This window comes from Aythya marila (genome assembly GCF_965140915.1).
Source record: "Aythya marila genome assembly, chromosome: 3".
NCBI lineage: Eukaryota > Metazoa > Chordata > Aves > Anseriformes > Anatidae > Aythya > Aythya marila.
In genome coordinates this window covers 72129283-72148616 of record NC_139044.1, presented here as the reverse complement: position 1 = coordinate 72148616, position 19334 = coordinate 72129283, and the positions used below count along the sequence as shown (strand labels likewise).

The 19334-nt window shown below is 45.1% G+C and overlaps 1 protein-coding gene across 1 annotated transcript in view; it reads left to right on the top strand.

Annotated features, from left to right (window-relative positions):
* The first annotated feature begins 4473 nt into the window (after positions 1 to 4473).
* Positions 4474 to 19334, top strand: part of REV3L (REV3 like, DNA directed polymerase zeta catalytic subunit) — a 116863-nt gene continuing 102002 nt past the window's right edge. Inside the window, exon 1 of the mRNA XM_082757234.1 lies at positions 4474 to 4725. Within this exon, the coding sequence (XP_082613360.1) occupies positions 4587 to 4725 (139 nt within the window). The 5' untranslated portion in view covers positions 4474 to 4586. The remainder of the gene's footprint in view (positions 4726 to 19334) is intronic.

The following is a 19334-nucleotide window of genomic DNA, read 5'->3' as shown; positions in this document are numbered from 1 at the left end:
AGCAATTCTTTATGACTCCCACTAAATTTGTCATATGGCACTGGTCTTTGCTAAAATACTGCTTTGATACTTCAAGTATTTTTGTAATTGAGACCTAGGTTAGTTTTCCCATCAGGTTTTTAGCGGCAAGACATTATTGGTGTAAGATCTTTAATGAAACATGCTATTGCCCTGCTTCTGGTAGAACCCAACTGCACTGTACTTCAGAGCCAATTGCCTACCCGCTATCTTCACCGAGAACTTTTATTTTTGTTAAGAGTTCTCCTGAATTGGGATCTGAAGCACTATTTCCAAAGTACAGCTACCTCCACAAATGAATTCTGCAGCCTAAGTGGCACTTTAGGCCAGTCTGGTATCTCGGGAGTTGCTCAATTCCCTGCTGTTCATATGCTGTGTGTCGAGTTTTAGCTGATAACATCCACACAGCACTTGACTTGCCACTGCTATGATAGGCACGCACAACGCTGCCTTGAATTCTGTGTACCTCGCCTAAGATGCCCAGTCTAATAACCATTCTTAAAACACTAAAGACAGCCAGAAACTAATCTTTCCTAATATTTTGCACGGGTGCATGAATTTATCCATTAACCTGCTGTTAAGGCACCCATATGTGAAATGCTGATCTGTTTTCAAACCCCAGATCTGCCTAACTTAGAAGAGAAAGCTTTCCTTGCTCTCTCATCTCCCACATCAGATCAAGGTTGCACTTGGCCTAGGTACCTAACACTAAGAAAAGCCTCCAAAGCGAGAATCCTGAGAGAAGACTTGACCCTTATTACTCCTTTGGGTAGGGGAATATTTAAGTTATACTTTCTCAGCATTTCTAGACAGCTTTGAGCCTACCATGAGACCATGGGTTCTTACACATGGCAGAGTATGTCAGAGTTTAGTAGTCCAGCACTACCCAGCATAGCACCCAGTGTGTCAGTCTGAAGATTTAGCCTTCATTCACTGAGCCTGTGGTGCACACAGGGAGATGCAGTTCCTGTGCAATGCAGACAGCCTGTCTAGATCAGGACGCCGAGCGTACCAGATACTACTCCGGATCAGTACACCCAGCTTTTCTCCCCGCAGAAACCATGTTTCTGCAACCTGAATCGACACTCGAGAAGATGCAGGCCTCACCTGGCCCTCGCTCTGAAACACAGTTGGAATAAATCCAGGGCATCCGCAGAGAGAGGGAGAGCACTCCAAGATTTCAGAGCACAGACCTTCGAAAAACTCGATGTCTTGGAAATCAATAGGCACGCAAACAGGGACACGTAAGGCAGTTGCGAAGTTACGATGTCCTGTACAAAATGTTACCTTCTGTGTGATAGTTTAACCTTTTAACGCCGTTTTTTAGGATCTTGTTATTATAATTAGGTATTTGGAAGAGGTGTCTTTTCCCTGCCCCCTACCGTGTTTAGTTGCTAGCTGACTGTCTGCTCATGTTTGCATTTATCACTTTTTGTGAACCGTGGGTATCATTTTGTGAATGGTTTTTCGATGTAGGCACAGAGCATGGATTAAGAGAAAGAAAAAACTGACGTGTCTCTTGTTAAAAAAAGAGCATAGCTGTCCTGATTTTACTCCGCATGGAAATCCTACCTTTGAAGACAGCAATCAGTTACAGTGATAACTAATACTACCAGCACTCCATTTTTTACTGTACAGCTGTTTAACTGCATGATTAGAAGCAGCTATATACGTGAGCTTGATTATTTTCATGCAAATACGTGGCTGGCTAATGGGGAGAACAGCTGCTGCTTAGCAACTGGAGGAGCACAGAAAGGGGGTGACTTGCTTTAAAACTGACTAAAACCTTACATACAGAGTCCATACAGAGTTTGAAGGCAGCTGGGGAAATGGGTGGCAGTGCTCTCTAACCACAACATTTCCTTTTGCAATATTCGACATCCTAGGATGTTGGCATCTTCAGGTAGTAAGGGATCAGCTACAACAAAATGTGTATGTATACACATGCACGAACAACAAATAAAGTGCGTACTAAAGGCAAACCCTGACACACAAGCTGAAATGTAGGGAAATCCACAGACAGACTTTGTTTCCATCACCTCCTGTAAGGGTTACTGACAATACCATCAACACTTCGTTGACTTCGGCAACTTGAACGAGCGAGCAACTTAAGCTACCGCAAGCCAACAGCGCTGCAAGCAGCATTTTCTTTTTCCTCCCTGCTGCTCAAACTCAGCCCCTGCGCCGCCTCCTCCACTGTGCAAGCGCAGACACTCACACACCTACATAACGAGGCAGACAAGGGACCTGATCTAGGTTAAACATAACCCCAACTTTTGAGTTGGATCACTTTTACCTGGCTCAGTTCCCACATCCAATTTATTATGCAGCTATTCCAGTACTCGCACTACGATGAAGAGGGAGGCAGGGGACCTCTCGTGACAGTGCTGACTCAAACCCCTTCTGAAAATACATCCTTACCCCGGCGTGACCTTGCAGACAATTCTTTATTCTACTTTCATATCCTCCTTGCAGTCAAAGTGTGTTCTAAGAAATGAAGAGAAACTGAAAAAGTACAGCTAGGAGGAAATACCCAATAAATGTCTTCATGACTAAGACTACCACTTGGATCAAGCTACTTGCATCAAAAAGGAAAGACACTTAATTTTTTCTTAAAGTGCCCTGCAACACATTCAGAAATTGAATAAATAGCCCATAGGAACAGGAAGCTGGCTCTTGGTTAGGTATCAACTTTTCTTGTCTCGGTCCCACTGTCTTCCTTTTTGCAACAGTTCCTCCTAATTCAAAACACAGCCCTCTCTGATTTAATAAACAATTTTTTTGGTAATTAAATAGAAGACTGATTGATGTGCTTTAGCGACTCCTGCTTTGTGCTTCTAAAGATTCCCATTCCAGCTATCCACACTGTCCTGTCATGGGTGGTTGCCTTCCCTTCAGCCAGGCTAGTGCAGGGGTGAACTTGTGCCAGCACCTCATACACGGCACTCGTTCAGAAGGAGCCAGAATCATCCAGTAGCTTAAACGCCTAGGATTATACTCCAACCCAGCCAAGGTGCAGCTACACTCATGTCCTACTGCCTATAACAACAGAATATGGTACTGGATTGGTACCTCCCAGTACAAAAGCGGAGTGTTGACGTTGTAGCACCTTACACCTATGCAGGAAGGGGTGCCAGAGCACAGCTGCCAGTGCTCAAAGATGTCAGGATGTCTTCGGACATCCTACTGTCTTTGATAAGGAGTGGTTGGAAGGTACAGTGTCGAGGAAGTCCTACCATCACGTGAACAGAAAGACAAGAGCACGCAACGAAGTAGTGTCCATACCAAAATCTGATGGAAAACCAAGGAAATGTTGTTAATTACGCAGCAGTAGAAAACATATTAAAATACCAAGGGCTAGAAATTTTTGCTTGGTAACACGCTTGGTAACCTCCTAGCGATTTACTAGTCTGCATGCAGTTCAGGTGTTCATTACAGAACACTCTTTCACTTCCAAAGGTTTTGTTTTCCAAGGATTAGCCTTGCAGAAGTAAATAATAATAATAATAATAATAATAAATTAAAAAGGAAGCTGTAGCTCAGTTATTCTTTATTTGAAAACAGTTTGGGTTTCGGCCCTATTGCAACTACTCACTTTTATGCTACGAGGTTTTTTGAGGACCAGCTAGTTTGACGTTTTGTTTCTGCTTGCATAAAGATGAGTTTAGGGGAAACGGGGGTAAATAAGTGAAAGCAAGCAGCTTATGAGGAAGGAGTAGCTGAACACTTACCCTCGGAGCACGCTTCCTGCTCATTACAGAGAGAAGAAAAAAAAAAAAAAAAAAAACCAAGAAGGGTGGCAACCTGACCTGCCTTTTGTCTCATCCCCAACCCAAAACACGTGTGGGGAAGATGCGAAACACATGTTTTACGCCTTGGGCTCCTGCCGGGCGTTACAGCTCCACACCCCCGCCCCTTGCCACCTCGCACCCCCCACACCAAGAGGCTGCCCCCATCCCTGAGAGCAGCCGCTTTGCCCCCCTACCCACCCCCGCTGCGCGCATTTCGGGCTTTTATTCCTCTTTCCTTCCCTCCTCTCCGCCTCACTCACCTTCCCGCGGCGAAGGCGGCGCGGCCCCCAAGATGGCGCCGCCTCCCTCCGCCCTGCCCTGCCCTCCCCTGCCCTCCCCTCCCGGTGCCGGCCGTGACGCCATCATCATGGCAACAGCCGCAGCGCGCGCCCGGGGGGGGGGGAGGAGGAGTAAAAGAAGGGAGGGGGGGGGGCGCGCGCACGCGCCCGGAGCGGGAGGCGGAGGCAGGGAGGGAGGGGAGGGAGAGGGCGCGCGGCCGTGCGCGCGCGCGCGCGAGGAGGGAAGGGAGAGAGGAGAGGGAGGGAGGGAGGGAGGGGGGAGGAGGAGGAGGAGGAGGAGGAGGCGGGCGGGGGGCTGCGCGCGCGCCCTGAAGGCGGGGGGGGGTGGCGGGGGGGCGGTTGGAGCCGTTGCGGGCTCCGGTCGCGCGCCCCTGTCTGTGGCTGTGGTGCCGGTGCCGGTGGCTGCCGGTGGCGGCGGTGCCGGTGGCGGCGGTGGCGGTGGTGGCGGTGGCGGTGCGGGCTCGTCGCGGCCAGCACCATGTTCTCGGTGCGGATCGTCACCGCCGACTACTACATGGGCAGCCCGCTGCCCGGCCTGGACCCCTGCCAGGCCCGCTGCCGGGAGGCCCCGGCCGGGCGGGTGCCCGTCGTCAGAGTCTTCGGCGCCACCCCCGCAGGTAAGGACGGACGGACAGACGGACAGACAGACGGACAGACAGACAGACAGACAGCCCTCTCCTTCCCTCCCCTCACCCCGCTGCGGCGCGGGGCCCGCTGGCGGCGGGCCTGTGGCCGCCCGCCCGGCGGCGCCTGTTGTGGGGGGGGGGGGCAGCTCCTGCTCTTTGTGGCTGGGTCGCGGCCCCTTCCCCTCTTTCCTTCCCCTTTTTTTCCTTTCCCTTTTTCCCTTCCCTTTTTTTTTTTTTTTTTTTCCCCTTCCTTTCCCCTCCCCGCCTCTCACCTGCCGGCCCCCCGTGAAGGCTGGGGAGGGAGGTGGTGGTGGCGGGGGGGGGGGGGGGGGGGGGGGTGACAGAGGGGGGGAGCGCTCACCCAGCGCTTTATTCCTTTTATTCCTTAATTATTATGACCGTCACGATTCCTTATTATCATTATTATTCCTTATTATTCCCTATTATTCCCCCCCCGGGGGCGGCGGGTGCTGCAGTGCAGGCGGGCACGGCCACATGTTGCCCCCCGGGGCTGCCCCGGCTCCCCCCCGGCTTCAGGGTTTGGGGGGGGGGTGTGTTTGGGTTTCGCCCCCCCCCCCCCCCCCTTTTTGCTGTCTCGGTGTGGTTTTTGCACAAACAGCCTCCTCTCCGAGGTGTCGAGGGGTCACCGCTCGCCTTCCCTTTATGCTTACGTTGTATAATGCTGACCTTGGGGATTAAGGTGTTTCTCCATGTTTTATGGACGTGTTGGAAAAGCCACCCCTCGTATACACCAAACATGAAGCGAGACAAAAAAAAAAACGTGTAACAAAACACCCCAGCAATAGCAAATTTCCGTCATCCGCTCGCACGGCAGAACAGGCATTTTTCATTTTTTCCCCAATTATCTGCTCCCAGATACGGGGAGACGTGAGGCATTAAAGCTGTGGTGAGCTGGTGCATCTCCAGCCCCGAATTGCGAAGTGGATGAGTGGGATTAATAGATGCGATATTGAGGTAGTGGGGCCTATTTTGTTGTAGCTCTAATTTTGCATACAAAGGAGATATTATGTAATAATATTTATGTAATGGCACGAGTAGCTATTTCATTATTAAAAAATGTAGAGCCTGAGGTTGTCTGGCAGGTAGCAGGCTTTGTGTGCGTGCGTGCGTGTGTGTGGTTAACTCATTAAGGCTTATTTTCTGTAAAGAAAATGTTTAGGCTGTGCCATATCATGAATGTGGCATCCTAAAGTAAACAGTGCAGTCGTTTAGTTGTCCGGCTATTAGGAACGCAGTAGGAAACCCTTGGCTTCCCAAACCATAAGCTTTAATGTTAGTTTGCATAATTGAAGTGTTTCTAATTCATCTTGGTTAGAAAGCACGTTTTACTATAGTCTGCAAAGGAAGCATGACTTGGCTATCCTCTCTGCATTTCCTTGTTAAACTTTTTTACGGCGCTCTTCTTTGCTGTCCACCTAATGTTTGTTCATTGTCTTCAAGCGTTTCTTATTGCATCCCTATCTTTATTTTTTGAAAACAAAACAAACAAAAAAAAACCCTGTAAGCCTGTCTGCAGAGGTGTTGGGAGTAAGCAGTCATTGTCAGAAGCAGAGTGCCTGACCTCAGAGAGAGGGCTATCTGATTCTTGGCTCAAGAGTCAAAATATAAAATGAAATCAAGTGCAGTCACATCTCTATTGATGTTTTCCTTGAAGGGAGGAAAAAAAAAAAAGGTAAAACCAGCGTGTGATACACCATATAGGGCAGTGGTGTGTGCTTATTGTCTGGTTTACAGGCACCGTGATGCTTGTCTTCACGTGAGCTGGTCAGGAGGAGAAGAGCCCCTTCTCGTTGGGTTTAACGTGTGCGTCTTGCCTGCAGGCCAGGTGTTCAGTTGCCTCGCTGCCTGCGTGACAGCGAAGCACCACGTCTGCGGTGGCTGCTGCACCTCCGGCGTGATTAGCTCGGCACGGATCTTGGTATGTTTAAAGCTGCGCGTCCATGCTGTGCAGCTAATTGGGAGTCAGGTTCAGACCGGGCTCCAAACTCCACCTGCTGAGTGACGGGAGATTGATCGGTGCGCGTGAGTGCTTTATGCAGATGTTCAGAAAGTTAAAACGTCTGGCAGCAGCGTGTCTTGTGTCTGGGACCAGCAGTGGACCTTGGGTCTGAAGGCACGTGCTCTTCCTGCCTCTTCTTCTGCGGTCAAAGAGGTGTATGAATGGCAAAGGTTGCCAGGGCTCTTATCTCTGAGGGCTTTTTTTTGTAATCCTACACTTAACCATCGATTTAGAGATTGTACTGGCAAACCATCCCAAAATTAAAGTGGTTTGTGGTAACGGTGGTTGGGGGAGGTAAAACGAGGCTTCTGGTTAAAAATAACGAAGGACTGAACTCCCAGAATGGGCTGTATTTGTGACAATGCTCGACAACTTCTTTTAGGTCTTTTGAAGAAGAAGAAATGTCATTCTATTCAGCGAGACCATGCGAGTCATCTGTTGGCGTCCTACATCTTTGCTGAATAAGAGCTCAAAAGGCAAGGAATCAAAACTTTCCTTAAGCCCAGAGCCCGCCTACTATTTTCTGTTTTTCTGTGAGACACAAAGAGCAAAATTCTGACTGCGATGGCAAACGGCGAAGTGAAGCACTGCGAGAATTCCTGTCTGAATGCATCTTAGCTGGTTAAGCCATTTCGTTTTGTTTTAGTGGTTTGGTGCTTGAAAAGCAGACTTGCACTTCTGTTGGCATAATGGATCGGGCAAAAAGTGAAAATTCAGAAATGCTGCAACGCTGCCACGGCGGTAATACAGTAAAAGCAGTATTAAATTCACGCTTTGTTGTGTAAGATCATAGATACTAATTGATGTAGACGTCTTTGCATTTCTAAAGGAGCCTCGTGATATTGCTTCTTACATTCAGAAACAATAGGCTTTAATTCACCAGGTAATGCTTAACTATGAAACAAGATTTCATTATCTTCTCGGGCAGTATTTCTGTTCTGCTGGCTAGCAATTTTTGTAAATGCTTTTTTTTTTTTTTTTTTTTTTTTTTTTTTTTTATAAAAAACAATAAACCTTTGAGAAATGGCGAGGCCTGTTGGTAAGAATGAAAGCGTGCTGCAAATTGAATTTCTGTTTCTGCACGGTCCTTTCTTTAATTGGTGGCTCTTGAGTTGTCATTCCTGTTGCTGAGTCGTGGCATGTGGAGCTATCAGGGTTGTGATTTATTTCCTGCTAGCTCTTGGCCATTTCAAGGTCTTGGAGTTTCTCCGCAGGATTTCACTGCCTACCTCCAAAGAAGTATCTGAATGCTCAGCTGCGTGTTTGTCAGGTGTTGTTCAACTGCTGAAAGACAGAAGCAAACTGTAAATCCATCCATAAAGAAATCCGGGTGAGAATACGTGTCGTGTTACGGGAGACAGTAATAAATGAGCTGCGGTTGCTAAATTAATCACTTCACTTAACGACACCGAGTCCAAGTAGCTGAGGACACTCTTAAGGCACCCAGAAGATGCCTGTTGGTGCGTGATAATGGGTATTTTAAATGGAGAGTCGAAATATTTAAAAAAAATAATAATCCGAATTCAGGTTTGGGTGTGATGTGAGGCTGACACATGATAAATTTTACAGAAATGGGTACATGTTTTGGAATTGCTTTGAAGGCTGTTAGGCTGGGAAATGTTTGTTCAATTGATGGAAGAGACTTTGGGGAAGGCAGATTCAAAATTTACCTAAGGAAAAGCGGTGTGTAATTTGAGGGATAACATAAGACCGCTGTCCTCAACTGCCACTGTTCGTCTCCTTTTGAAGAATTTTTATATTTTGTGTTATGAAAACACTGATTCAAGACTGAATCTTACTTCAGGGCAGCACAAAAGCTCAGCCAAAGAAGAGGATGTTTTTAAGTTACTTCTGGCCGTGAGTTTTTCTGAGGCTGGGCGTAACTGAGAGCAGGGCTTTGCAGCTGACCAAGTCTGAATGTGTTGCAGGTAGGCAGCTGAGTTGGGTTTCTTGGTTTTCCGAGAGGAAGAAAGCAGAGGCAAATGCTCCAGCGCAGATCTGGCTCCCTTCCAGCGGCGGTAGCTCTGCTATGACTCAGTGAGGGGGCCTGCTTATCTTCTCCTGTTCTTCCCTCCCCTTTCCCCCTGCCCTGACCTGGCTAGGCTGTACATCTGATCCCATCCCAGCGCCTCTCTCTCCTCCCTTGCTGCTCACTTGAGAAGGAATGAGCTCATCACAGGAACTCGCTGCTTCTTATGCTCAGCTCAAGATGAACCTTTTTTCCTCCCCTCGTTCTTGCTACCGCTCCAGACACGTTGTCCAGCGATAGCCGTTCCCCGTCGCCTCCTTGTTTCATTATCCCAGCATTCGCAGCCAGGGATCCTTCTGGTTGCCCCTGCTTCCAGTGTGCAGTTCTCCAGAAGTGGGCTCTTCTCTTACGGCCTTCCAGTCCCTTCACTGGGGGGATATGAGGATGCAGAATAGGTTGCAGCTGCTGTGGTGGGGCTTATGCCTCTGCCTTACCTCTGCGCTCTCCTCCCTCAATACACCCAGGTACAACTGGCCTGGGGCTGCCCAGCGTAGCCCCACGTCCAGCATACCAGTTCTGCACTGGGCAGTGGCAGTCTTCTCAGGCTTCTGCTTTGAAAAATAGCCTCATGCCCATTTGTTTTGCTTTTCTCCAGAGGTTTGTAGTTTCCATAAGACATGAAAAGGGCTCAAGTAGGAATTGAGGAATTTGGGATAAAGCATTTATGCTGAGATTGTTCTCAGTGTTTGAGGTCTCTTGGTGATGTGATTGGGGGTCATTAGCCAGTAACTTACCCGATTTGTAAAAACAATGTTTTCTAGTCCATTTTTTGTTTCATTTGTTGGTTTAGGGTTTTTAACTTTTTTTGTTTTGTTTTGTATTTTTTAAGAACTGTACTTTTTTGAGTCATTTGTTACCTACTTTGTACAGATCGCCTGCTGAGGTGTTTGAGCAATGAGAGGCTGCCTGAATAAACTGTGAGATTCTGCTCTGCTGGTATGAAACTCGTTAAGTAGCAAATTAAGTACCTGTGTATGTGTAGACTTGCTATAATTGTTTCTTAAATAAACCTTAAAATACTGTGACAAAGCTGATATTCCAATTAGAATCCAGCCCATTGGTTTCATAACCATTGTTCTGCTTGCAGCTGGAGAGCAGCTCTTGGTCAAGTCGCTGAATGTTTGTGCTCTTGTAATTCAATCAGAAATAGATGTGTAACTGGCACGATGTGCCCAGAACCCCTTCAGTTGTTGTAGAGCCCCGAGTTTTTCACCAAGTAGCTATGTCCGTACTGAGTATTGTCCACAGCACCTGGCTTGGAACTCATTTCTGTGCTCAGCACCCCTGGAAGCAGCTTATCAGTCTCAGATACCACTTCCAGTTCTGCTACATATTTCTTGTGGGTCTTTTTTGGCGGCTTGCTGAAATATTTTCTGTTTCGGTGTGTAAGAGGAACCTCCTCAAAATAACACGCTGGGCTGAAAATAGTCGTCTCTCTTATTTTTACCAGAGTAGCACATGGATGTCACAACTGAGGTTGGCAGGATTAGGCAATGTGTAAACACTCAGTGAGAAACAGCTCCTGCTTAGTAATTTTTGCAGTCTGAGCAGACAAGATAAATCTCTGGAAGAAGGAAACAGGTGTGGTAACACCATGCTATCCATTTCTTCTCAGTCTCCTCTTTCAGGCTTCCAGTATCGATCACTTAATACCCTGCTCTGCTAACTGTTGTCATTACCCTGTTTTTGTCCTTTCCCCTTGATTGACTTGATTGACCTCAGCGTGCCTCTGAGAAGGACGAAGATGACAATGAAACGAGCTGTTCAGTGAGAGGCAGCAAGAAACGCCCGCGCTGAAAGATTTATGTTGGAAGTTTGGTCTCAGATGAAGCAGCTGAAATCTTCCGGAACGATTGGACAGCATCACTGGAGATTCAGCCTCTTGTTGTGGGAGATCTGCTGATCAAAGTCTCAGGCCAATTAGCAGCAAACCTTTGAGTGGTTTTGTTTTTTTTGGGGGGGAAGAGGGAGTTGTTTTTTTCTAATTAAGCATTCTGTATCTCCAGCTGTCACAAAGCCAGACTCTGACAAGCCTGCATCTCTTGCACCTCACCTGTCATTGCTGGACGTCAAGTTGACCCTTGATGGACTTGCTGCTTCCTCTCTTTGCCATGTTGTATATACTGTCCCTGCATATTAAAGCTGCACGCCTTCCTCACGTTCCTGTGTACACCTCCTCTATATTAACTTGTTCTGTGGGGAAAAATTGTTTCCCTGTCTATTGAATTGCTATCGTGCATTTCAGGAACGTATTCTTGACAGATGGCGAGATATACCTGGGTAGAGAAAAGAATGGATTTGCATAGGGTCCCACATCACATCAATAGCAAAACTGATAACACAATGAAGCAGTTACTGTCTGCAGGCAGTATTTTTTTTTTCTGTGATACTACCCTGCCCCATGATAAATTCATGTAAATAGCAAAATAATGTTCCCTTATATGTGGAGAAAAGTTATAGTCATGGTAACAATTATAACATTAAAGCCTAGACTTGATTAACAGGGTCCAGGGACTGGCTGGCAAGATCTGCCATGAAATCTGCATAGTTAGGCTGTAATTGCACTGTTGCTCATGATACCTCTGTGTATTCTGCTGAAAACAATTTTGCAGAATGCAGGGGAAGAATCAAATCTGCGAGCGTACAAACAGGCAGTGTTTTCCTGCCTGTGCTACAGTGGCTTTAAGGATGAGGATACAACCCCAAATATGCAAGAATCTAAACAGATATCAAAAAAGTTTGTACAAGATGAAGAGATTGCCTGAAATGCCAACGTTTGCACAGGCTTCATTCATACATGCTTGTTAAGCTTCTCTTCTTTCAAGAGCTGTTTTTTTACAGAGCAGCTATAAGGTGCGTTAGAAGTTTGTGGGTATTTTGGCCGAGTGCTTAAATAAAAACTCGCACTTGCTGGCCAGGAGTGGCTCATGTGAGATATTACAGAGCCATTTGATGTCTGGATGCTCCGGCTTTTCCCTGTCTTGCCATCAGCGTGCAGACAGCCATTTCAGATAATTTCTTCCACTGCTCACGTATGTATGCAGCCCTCACATTGACTGTGTGTTTCTGAGCTCACGTGTGTGGCTTTGGTGTAGGTGTGCGTGCCCTCTCGGATTTTCAGGTTGTGGAGTCTCCCTTCTTGGAGGTATTCAAAACCTGGCTGGACGTGAGCCTGGGCGAGGAGTCCTGCTTGGGCCAGGTGACCTCCAGAGATCCCTCCCAACCCTTGGGTGCTTACTGAGACCGCTCTTGTCAGCACAAAGTGCTCCGTACAGCCTGTTCCTGTGCCCAGGGCAGCATGGTGGCATCCAGAGGGTGTGGAAGGGGTGCCAGCAACCTGGCTTTGAGTTGGTTACCTTACTGCTGGAAAAGTTCCTGGAAGCTCTTGGTAGTATTACTGAAAGCCAGTAGAGATTTGGAAAGAGCATTCGCTGCATATACCATTGCTGGGTTGGGCTCGTCCCTCGGTGACAGGTTCCTTTCCCCCAAATTACAGAGAGAGCATGAGCAGCCACTGCTGATTTACATTCAAATTGCACCTCTATACTGTTTGCTGACTAAAGGAGTGTTTACTACAGCAAGGCTGCATGTCCTATTTTAGGTGCGATGTCAACACGCAGCACTCGGTGCGAATATTGAAAGGGCTGTGTAATGTTGCACCTAATCCATAATACTTGGCATTGCTCCTCAGGGGAGGTTTACAATACAAGTTTTCTGAGTTTTGTATAATGAGATGTATAATGAGTCGTTCATTTTGTGTTGGAAACTACCTAGGTGGTTTGCTGTATAGCACCGATCCTATTAAGCAGTGGGGATTGGAAACTGATTCAGCCCTCGTTTCTGCAGGTACTGCCTTCAGATCAGTAATGAACAAATTTTTATTGCTGCCACCCCTATTATATTTATTATCCAGACGAGGGGGTTATTTTGTGGATTTCTTAATATAGCAGCTTTTATGTTTCCTTTTTAAAAGTTACCTCTTTAACCTCGCAAAGGTGTTACAAGAGGCTTTCATTGCAGATCACTCTTCCTTGGTGTTCTTCTGCGTTGTGTTTTTATCCGCTGACCATTAAGCAAGAGGTTTCTGAATTCATGTTTATAAGCAGCAAAACCCATTTTAATATCTGTAAGGAATTAGAAGGGATTAAAGGCTCTTTTTTGTGTTGACATACACTGACAATATTTTATAAATACTTGGAATCAAATATTTTAATATTTGAGCTGTTTGAATTAGCTTTATAGAACCATGGCTTAACCATCTTTGCTGTCAGGCCTAAAAACTGCTGTTAGCAGTAAAAACAACCCAGTGCTGCTCTGACTCTTAGCCGCTGGTGCATTTCCTAACGCAGCTGGGGATGCTGCTGAGGTACGCTGCTGGCTCGCGTTCACCCAGCACCCTCAGGTCCTTCTCTGCAAAGCCTCTTGCACAGATGTGTGGAGTCGTTCCTCTCCAGGTGAGGACTTTGTGTTCCCTTTGCTGGACTTCCTGATGTTGCCAATGTCCTGCTGAATCTCACAGCACAACCCTCTGGTGCGTAAGGCACTCCTCCAAATTTTGTATCGTCTGCAAACGTGTTGAGGGTGCACCTGTTCAACGTCCAGGTCACTGAGGTAATCGTTAAACAGTACTGGCCCTGTATCAACCTCTGGGGTATACCACAAGGGACTTGCCTCTGTGTTACTGCAAGACTTCTCCTCACTCACACTTAATTTCTTACTTCCCAGCATAAGTCAAGGCCGTTTCAGAGCTCTTCGTAGCGTGTTTTGTTGTTACCTCTTCGTTTATTTAACAATGTCATCCTCTGGGTGACTGAATGTGTGCTTCGTTTCATTCCTGCTTACAGACAGGTTTGTTTTGTAGTGCTTGTAACGCTTATATGTAGATATCTCAAGTATACTATAACTATATAGACCCCAAAATTATAATTTTTACATTCTATATTTTTATGGTGTGTTTCACCTGAACAGAAAACGTGGGAATGAGACAAAATAACTGCATGTAAGTCATCTTCTGACTAAAACTGTGTTCTGTATCACAGTTACTACTTGAAATCCTCCCATTTTCCCTACTTTGGGAAAAGTGGCATTTGTTGTGAATAAAGTAATTTAACTTGCTGTGGTAATTGAGGCCATTCTTTATTACATTTTTAATGTATAGCTCTTCATTAATTTGTGCATTCCTCTATGCTAGACAGGTTTGTAAACCTGCAGATCCCATGCAGAGATGACCCTAGTATCATCACAGGCTGGATTCCTGTTTTGAGTCTGATGCATGAAAAAAGAAAAATCCAAACCAAAAACCTTAGGACGGGTGGGAAGAAACAAAGTTTTGCTAAGCATTTACAGACTGTGCCAGCGTGTCAGATTTTGGTGAGCTTGTGTTCTTATGCCAGCAGTTGGAAGCCTAATCAAAGAAATAAATCGGTGTTTTTAACCACTGCTGTAATAAAGATGAAAGGATTGAGAACAGAACCCAGTTGTTTTAGACGGTGTGCAGATAATGGTGGGTAGTCCTCGCTCCAAGAAAATTGTGTTCTGCTTAAACGGGATGTTAAAAGGTGCAGAAAGAGCGATCTGTTAGGAAAGCAGATGGCGTGGCGATATTGCCAGTCATTATTTTGAAGTGGAATTTTGTAGGAGGGATTGCCTGAACGGAAAAACAGGACGAGGGGAGGATGTGTTGAAAGGCAAGCCGGGAGCGGCCGGGGATATGGAGAGCATGTGAGGTGAGGTGGGGAGGGGGAGGCGGGTGAAGCAGTGCTGAGGGCCAGGCCTGTGGAAAACAGTGATGTTGGAGCAGCAACCACAGGGACCAGTTATCTGGGGCTGCTCCCTTCTGGTTTCACTCGCTTTGACCCTTGGGGCTGGTTCATCCCCTGGAATTTCTTCTCTCCAGCCTGGTGGCTGGAAGCAGAGGAGGTGTTACACGAGGTTTGTTGCTCTGTGCAATGGGAGAAGAGGAAGAAAACAAAGCCCCCGGTAGCCAGAACTGCCCGAGAGGTGCGGAGCGTCGTGGGGAACTACAGTATCCTCAGGAGGATTTGCAGTTTGCAAGCACCTCTTGTGTTGTGGGCTTTCTTGAAAACTTGTATCACTGTTTGTAGGTGAAGGGATGTGAAAATGTAAATAAAATGAATTCTGAATACCCTGTGTTCCACTTCCCAATGCATCAGTGGCAATAAAATAAAACCAGGCAGACTTCAAGCCTGGCGTTGCAGTGTGAAGCATGCGGGAGAAAATACATCTTTTGTTGGCAGAGGAAGATAGATGGGTCCACATAACACGAGTATGTATGTGGCAGATGTGTAAATTAAAAAAGGAGAGGAATGAATCACTTCAAGTGATCAGCTCTTTAGTGGAAACGATGCTTTCAGTAGCTTGCTCTTAGGTTGTGTTCCTCAGTTGCCTCCATACAAACCTTGCTCATTTCGTGTAAGCTCGGTGCGTTGGGTAGGGAGGCACCTTAGCAAGGGTTTGTTCTTCCCAAGTTCATCTTCAGCATTTTCAGGATGTCGTTCTCTTACACAGCTCACTAGCAATGCAGTGTTTTAATTTGATAAATAACCTGGCTTCTGTAGCTGCCTGACTCCTAGCAGGCTGTTTAATTTCACCAGAAGTTTGAATCCTGTAGTTCTAAAGGGTGAGTGATTGCATTTCTTACAACACCCTCCTGACCAGAGATTTCATATTTTGATAGCAGTACCTTCATGGTGAGAAGCTGAAGTGTAGGCATTTGAAAAGAACATGGTGGAGATAAAATGGTGATGGAAAAATGACAGTAGACCAGAATGGCGGTGGCACGGGCACCTTTAGTCCTTATTCAAGGTCCTTTCTTGTGTGTGACTAAAAGAAAGGTGAACACCGTGTGATATACATACAACATGCTCTAGTGGATTCAGGTGACTGAGGTATTTCTTGAAAGCTCAGTAGTCCCACGTCCTGCGTTCTCACAGATACCCTCAGTTACATCGTTGTGAATGAGCTGAGAGAGCACCGTAACAGTTAACCTTACGCAGAGCTTTACCAAATGCCAGGCAGCACTTTTAGAAGTTGCTCTCTTATTTTCCTAGTCTGGATGCAGCTCAAGTGAGCAGAATAATTTACATGTTGCATACTACGTTCTCTGCTATGTGGTAGACAAATCGCAGGCAGACATGGCATCGTTACCATTTACGAACCTTCTGCAGGACGACTTAAACTCCTCTGAAAAACATTTCCTTCTTGGAACAATCTTAAAGAAGGGGTGAAGGCTTAGTGGGAACTAGGTCAGCATTCACAGGGGTTTGGCTATCGGGGTGGTGCTTGGGCTTTATATTTTTAATCCTCTGGTGTGTATACATCTCTTTGACTCCTGTGCGAGTTCCACGTTAGCCCAGGCGTAGGGTTTCTGGAGTAAAAAGCTGATTCATCGCTTAATCAAGTGTCTATATCTAAATATTGTCCTCTTGTTGCAGATAAAGCCTCAGCTATTGCAGCATTCATAAATATAGGCAGAAATGTCAATGAGTCTCTTTCAGTTCCTTTCGAGACTTTGTGATAAGTTGGTTTAGGAGAAAATCGGATGAATAAGATTGCATTATAATGCTTTTATCGTCTGAAGATAGTTAATTTGATACACAGCAGTCGGGGGAAGCACAAGTAACGTTTAAAACTGTAGTACAAAACGTTGGCAGTTTTTGTAGCTGCTCTGCAGCAGCCATCAGTTAAATCTCAAAGCTTGATCGTACAGGTGAATATGTGCGCGCGTCTCTAAGGTTATTTCCTATGAGCTTTCGAATCTAGTAGCTTGCATTTTTTATTTTATACTAATATTTTTCAAGGTTTTGTGATGTGCAGTATTGACCTGGAATTTTAGTCCAAGGCTTTGATGCAGTAGCAGTCACTTTGCATGAATGTGGCTTTCTGAAGCCATTCATTTTTATTTTTTTTTGCCTTGATTTTGTACCAATAAAATTGCGCTAGTGATTTTACACTAGGAACTCACTTAGAATTGAAGGGAATGGGTAAGAGGAGGGGAAAGATTGATGCAATGCATTTGCAGAGCTGAGGAGGTTTGGGGGATTTGTTTTTATGGAGGTAGGCTCAGTCTGTTGCCCTCAAATAATTGGGTTCTTCGTGCTACTACAGCATAATTTAGGTCGTGACTATTCTAGGGCTGAAAATAACGTTGCAGGGTATTTTGTGAGCTTATGTTTGATGTTGTAAGAAGTAATTGGAGAAGGGTACATGATTTTCTACTGCTTTTTTTTGTTCTTAAATGTTTCACATTACAGAAGCTCTGCAGAAGGATTCTGCTATGTTTCAGCTGATCAAAACACTACAAAAGGCTGTTGCTGGTACTGGAGAGAGCGTATTCATGTGAAGATTGCAGGAGGAGACATACAGAGGACGAAAATACACTCAGGGAATTAGAAGTCCATTGCATCTGCAGTTGTGAAGGAGTCTCTTTTTTTTTTTTCCTTCAAAGCATTATTAGAAACAGTGGTACCAAGCCCTTCCTTACTGTAAGGAACTCATTACTTGTACCATACAAAGTTAGATACATTCTGGTATTCTGGGTGTAAGCCAGGCTCTTCGGTATCTGTAAACTGTATGTTTAAATGTATACCCAGAAGCACAGTCTTTCTGATGGAATAGACCCCAGTGTTGCTGTTACAAATCCCATGATATCCAAAATTTTATTTAAAACTACGTTAAAATTCAGTCTAATTTTGATTTTTCACCTCTTCTTGTAAAGTCGTAACTGGAAAATTCTTTAAGTGTTGTATTGCAAGCCTTTATTTTCATACAGCATCAGTGATCATTGGAGGCATGTTTTTAGGATAGGTGAGGAGGAAAATGTGGTAGGGAGAGCTATCCCCTAAATCTTTAGCTCTGCCAATATTTAGTTACTGGAGTGATTGGTTATGATTGCAGCCTCTTGTTGTTATACTTGGAAGTGTATATTTTATTTGTTGCTGTGGGTTCATTAGAGAAAATGGAAAAAGTTGGTAAAATATTGTTTAAAAATGAGTTTAAAAAAAAAAAAAAACAACTAATGGAAGGTGACAGTTTTACATATACGAAGGGAATTATTTCTAGTAAAGTTTTATAAAGGTGGTGTCAGTTCTTTTTTGGCATCTAAGTATTGTTAAAACCAGGTTATTGCTACTGATTTGTCAGCTCAAATCTGTTGGTGGCACTGCTGCTACTTGCCTGGCTATTTCTCCGCTGAATCTTACAATGCCAGCGGAAAGGGCAACATGGTGTGGTTGTCATAGTGGTAGGGAACTGGACCTGCCTTTGGGAATTCTTTCCTTGTTCCAGCTAAGGGGAAAAAACAACACAAAACCACCGTTGTTACTGCTGTTAGAGTGCTGATCAATTATATTTTAAAAAGAAAGATCTTTTCTCCTCACAGTGCTTGTGTTGCTCTCCATTTTGAAAGAAATGTGAGAACTAAATGTGGCTTTAACTATGTAATGCCTTTAAAAATCACTTTAGGAAAGAAAATGAAATTACATATTCTGCAGTGCAGCAGCCGTTTTACAGCGTCTGATTACAATAATTGTTTTCTTCCCAAGCACTGTGTTTTAAGCACTCTCTAATTTTAGCGTTTAATGTATTGTGATTATTAGTACACAATATAAAGGAACTTTATATTCTCTGATATTATTTGCCAGCCAGGATTGGAACTAAAAGGAGAGAATATGTGGGTCTTTGGATTTTGTTTTTTTCTCTGTAAGGAAGCAGTCTTTTTTTTTTTTTTTTTTAACCTTTTTTTTTCTATTTCTGATGATTTTTGAGGTGACCAACAGAATTCACCACCGTGGTACGTTCCATATATTACAAGGAGAAAAGTGTGTTTTCATCAACCTGTGTTTTAGTAGCTGCCAGCATTTAGAAGAAGGAAATCTCCAAGTTGATGTTGGAGGCTGGCCATGTAAGAGGATAAGGCGCCAACTGCAGGGAGCGTTGTTTTTCTGGCAAATAGCTTCTGTGTACACTCATCCCTAACTCGGAATTAAATCCGATCTGAGCTGGTTTCCGACTTTGCGAGTTACTTGAAGTTCAGCTCTGAATTAACGAAGCACAGGTCACATCTGCAGTGAAGATTGCTGCTGTTTTGACTGGGTTTGGGGTTGTGCAAGGGCTTCAGGAGCACTTTGTCCCATTCAGCAGCTTTGCAAAGAGGCTCGGTTGCAACTGGCCATCAGTGCCTCTCATCACTAACCTCTATGGTTAACTGTTTAGCTTAAAAAAGACTTATAAAATCATCTCTCACAAGGCGCAGGGGTACTTCTGCGTAGGCCTAATCATAGACAAAAGGCTTTACTCCAGAGATGGTTTGTCGTGGCTGGAACTCATGTTGTTTGCTATTAAGATTTGCTCAACCGGTTCAGAAATCTGTAAAAATTCAGACATTTCCTACTGTTGCTAAGGAATATGATGAAAATGGAATGACCTTCTCCAAAAGTGAAAAATAAACAGCGCAAAAGAAACTAGATACAATTAAAACACGATTTCCATTAGCAAAATGTGGAAAAAAGTGAGAAACGTAGTAAAAGATTA